This window comes from Triticum aestivum, chromosome 3B (genome assembly GCF_018294505.1).
Source record: "Triticum aestivum cultivar Chinese Spring chromosome 3B, IWGSC CS RefSeq v2.1, whole genome shotgun sequence".
NCBI classification, from domain to species: domain Eukaryota; kingdom Viridiplantae; phylum Streptophyta; class Magnoliopsida; order Poales; family Poaceae; genus Triticum; species Triticum aestivum.
The window spans coordinates 517,414,632-517,418,557 of NC_057801.1; the positions used below are offsets into that span (position 1 = coordinate 517,414,632).

General features: G+C 54.2%; 1 protein-coding gene across 1 annotated transcript; it reads left to right on the forward strand.

Annotated features, from left to right (window-relative positions):
* Positions 1-246: 246 nt before the first annotated feature.
* Positions 247-1,944, forward strand: LOC123065626 (anthocyanidin 5,3-O-glucosyltransferase). Its single transcript, XM_044488868.1, has one exon. It carries the CDS (start codon positions 421-423, stop codon positions 1,834-1,836), a length of 1,416 nt encoding a protein of 471 aa, XP_044344803.1. The 5' UTR covers positions 247-420; the 3' UTR covers positions 1,837-1,944.
* The last annotated feature ends 1,982 nt before the right edge of the window (positions 1,945-3,926 follow it).

Genomic DNA, 3,926 nt, shown 5'->3' on the forward strand with positions numbered 1-3,926 from the left:
ATCAACCTATCGGATCCAGATCCTCTAACATAGGATGGGAAGTCAGATAAGCTACAGTAGCCTGACTTTCCTTCACTAGATTCCTGTAATTTGCAGCCTAACACAATGATTTAAGAACAGTGATTACCTACAGTAATACGCGAACAACAGTAGTTTTTAAACCGTGCTCGTTCTCTGACTTCCTTTCACCATTTTACACAAGATGATGCTGTAGCTCTTTAACTTGCCTTGTGCAAGTTAGAGGATCTGGTTCCCAACCTACCATGACCGCAGAGGCGCAGACTCAAATATGCCTAACTTTACAGCTGGTAGTCGCAGGCGGCTACGAAACATCGCCAGTACATGTATAACACAACCGATCGATTGCCAGCTTCCCTCCTTCAGAGTTCAGAACACTGCCACTGAAACACAGAAGCAAATATGCAGAGCACCGTTGTGCTTTACACATGGATGGTGAGGGGCCACCTCCACCCCATGACACAGTTCGCCCACCATCTCGCCGCACATGGCGTTCCTGTCACCGTCGCCGTCGCCGACGTCCCGTCTACAGGCAAGTCCTCTGAGACCATTGCCGGCCTCGCCGCATCCTATCCTTCCGTCTCCTTCCACCTACTCCCGCCGTCAGCGACCCGTTCCGCCCAGACGGCTGACCCCGATGCCGATCCATTCATCGCCCTTGTCGCCGACCTCCGCGCCACCAACTCTGCCCTCCTCGCCTTCCTGAGGTCCCTCCCCTCCATCAAGGCTCTAATCACCGACTTCTTCTGCGCCTACGGGTTTGATGCCGCCGCAGAGCTCCGCGTCCCGGCCTACCTTTTCTTCACCTCCGCTGCGTCGGTCCTTGCTGCCTACCTGCACATCCCCGTCATGCGCTCCACTCTCTCCTTCCGGGACATGGGGCGCAACCTGCTGCACTTCCCCGGAGTCCACCCAATTCCGGCGTCCGACTTGCCGGAAGTGCTGCTCGACCGCGGCGACAGCCAGTACAAGGCAATCCTTAGCCTTATGGAGCAGCTGCCAAGATCTAAGGGCATTCTGTCTAACACGTTCGAGTGGTTGGAGTCCCGCGCCGTTAAGGCGATAAAAGACGGGACTCCCCGTCCCGGCGAGTCAGTACCGGCATTGTACTGCGTCGGTCCATCGGTCGGCGAGGAGAGGGGAAGCACCGTGAAGCACGAATGCCTAAGATGGCTAGACAAGCAGCCAGCGCGGAGCGTGGTATTCCTCTGCTTCGGGAGCGCGAGCTCGGTGCCCGCAGAGCAGTTAAAGGAGATCGCCGTGGGACTGGAGAAGAGCGGGCACGCGTTCTTATGGGCCGTGCGAGCACCCGTTGCACCGGACGCCGACGCGACGAAGCGGTTCGAGAGGCGGGCCGAGGCGGCGGTGGAGCCGCTGCTGCCGGAGGGATTCTTGAACAGGACGAGGGGACGCGGGATGGTGGTTTCTTCCTGGGCGCCGCAAGTGGAGGTGCTCCGGCACCCGGCGACCGGCGCGTTCGTGACGCATTGCGGATGGAACTCTACGCTAGAGGCTGTTGTAGCCGGGGTGCCGATGCTGTGCTGGCCGATGTACGCAGAGCAGAGGATGAACAAGGTGCTCGTCGTGGAGGAGATGAAACTCGGGGTGGCCATGAGCGGCTACGACGAGGGGATAGTTAAAGCGGATGAGGTAGAGGGGAAGGTGAAACTGATCATGGAGTCCGAGCAAGGGGAGGAGATCAGGGAGCGGATGACGATGGCGCAAGAGATTGCTGCCAATGCGCTGGAAAGCGGTGGATCTTCGGCGGCAGCATTTGTTGACTTCCTGGATAATCTGAAGATTTCGATGCTCGATTGAATCGTTGACTATGCCTTTTTAGCCTTCTTCGTGTAATCGTGTTCACCTTGTCCAACATGTGTACTCTGGAGTGGAATTTTCAAAGTGAGCAACACCACTTAATCAGTATGCACAAAATGAAGTAGCAATCAGCTAATGGTGTCCCTTTTTTTCAAGAACACACAAGCTATATGTCTTTTGTACTCCCTCTATCCAAAAAAAAATTATCTTAGATTTGTCTAAATACGGATGCATCTATCAGTACAAACTATTTGGGAAGGAGTAATGTGAAGATACGGGGCTTCGTGGCCTGGATCTGCGTGGCGGCTGCGACGAGTGCAGCAAGGATGGTCTTCGCTTTGCACTATGATCCATATAACAAAGAAAAAAAATCGATGATCAAAATGAGTGAAATACTAAGTCATAGATGGCACGTCATTCAAGAGACCATCAACAAGTTTTGCAGGGCATATGTACAAATGCAAAAGCGGTGGCCAAGTGGTGTAGGACTCCATGAGCTCGTAAGTTTTGCTTAATGTTGCTCTATCTGTTGGTAATGTGATTGTTCTGCTCTATGTTGCAATGTTTTGGTCATATGATTTTGTTGCTTTGCTAGCTCGGCCTCAGAGGCTTTGTACAACAAGAACAAATATAAGTCATTCATGAGGATTCATTGTTGGAGAAAGTTGATGCTCGCCCCCTGTCGGCGTCAAAATCGGCGGATCTTGGGTAGGGGGTCCCGAGCTATGAATCTTGGATCAATGGGGAACATGAGACGAAGGGGACAATGTTTATCCAGGTTCGAGCCTTCTTGAAGAGGTAAAACCCTACGTCCTGCTTGATTGTATTGATGTGTATATGATGGTTACAGAGTCGATCTACCACGAGATCAGATGAACTAAACCCTAGGCGAGTAGGATGATGGTTTTTCTTCTAGCCTCTACGACCTAAACCCTCTGGTTTATATAGACACTTGGGGTCCTAGGGTTACACATGGTCGATTACAATGAAGGAATAAACATGCTGATTCTCTCATCTTTACTTGGAGGACACACCAAGGCCCCGAAGGTTTCCTGTCCGGATAAAGACTCGCCTTATAGTAGTTGTAGAGCAGCCCACCTATCCGGCCCATTAAAGGCCGGCAGCCTGAGGACCCCTTAGTCCAGGACTCCCACAACCCCCGCGTTGCTTAGGCGACCGACTCGGGGGAACCTAGCGTGCCGCCGGCTAGGACTCCCTTCCTCCTCCCTCTCTCCTCACCTACACATGAGGCCGACATCGGCCAAGCTCGCGGCACAACCAGGGACTGTGGCGGCGGGGCTTGCACTGCTCCTCTCGATCTAGGGCAGAGAGCTCGGATCGGGGGCGGCAGCCCTCTGATGAGGCCACCCTCTCCTGTGGCGAGGATGGGACTGGCGGCTTGCGGGTCACCGGATCGGGCGGCTAGCGGCTAACCTGCAGGTTGGGGTTGGAGATTTGTTGCCCGAGCGGCCGACGCCAGATCTGGCAGCTGCTCCCGATATGGTGTGCTCCAACCCGGTCGGATCTTAACCGGTCACACGACTATGGGCGGAGCAGGTGGTGGGGGTCTAGATCGGGATAACTCCATGGTCGTCTACGGTCGGGCGCGATGGTGACGACGCCTGAGGGCACCAGTTTTCTTCTTTAAGACGTCGGTCGGTCTGCCCTACCTCTTCCCACCTCACTGCTACTCGGGTGAAAATCTTAACTATGGTGGGCAGCGACGGTGCTCTGGGCGTCGTGTCCTTCTTGAAGGCATCGTCGTGAGATCATTGTGGTGGTGGGCATCGTGTGGGCTCGTTGGTAGCTGCAGATGGTGTGCCCTTCTCCCTCCAGTGGCATCTGTGCCAGGGGAAACCCTAGATCTGGGTGTGCCGAATCAGATGATGATGGGGACTTCGGTGTCGTTCTCCCTCTTGAGGGCATTGTTTTGGAGCAGGTAGTAACTAAAGGGGCCAATAGGTGGAGCGCTGTTGTATTTACCACATCAAAAATGGCGGGCCTCGACGATGTGGCATAGTGGAGTCTTGGCATTGGGCATGGGTTGATGGACACTGTCACGAAACATAGTACAAAAAATTGCCCTACGA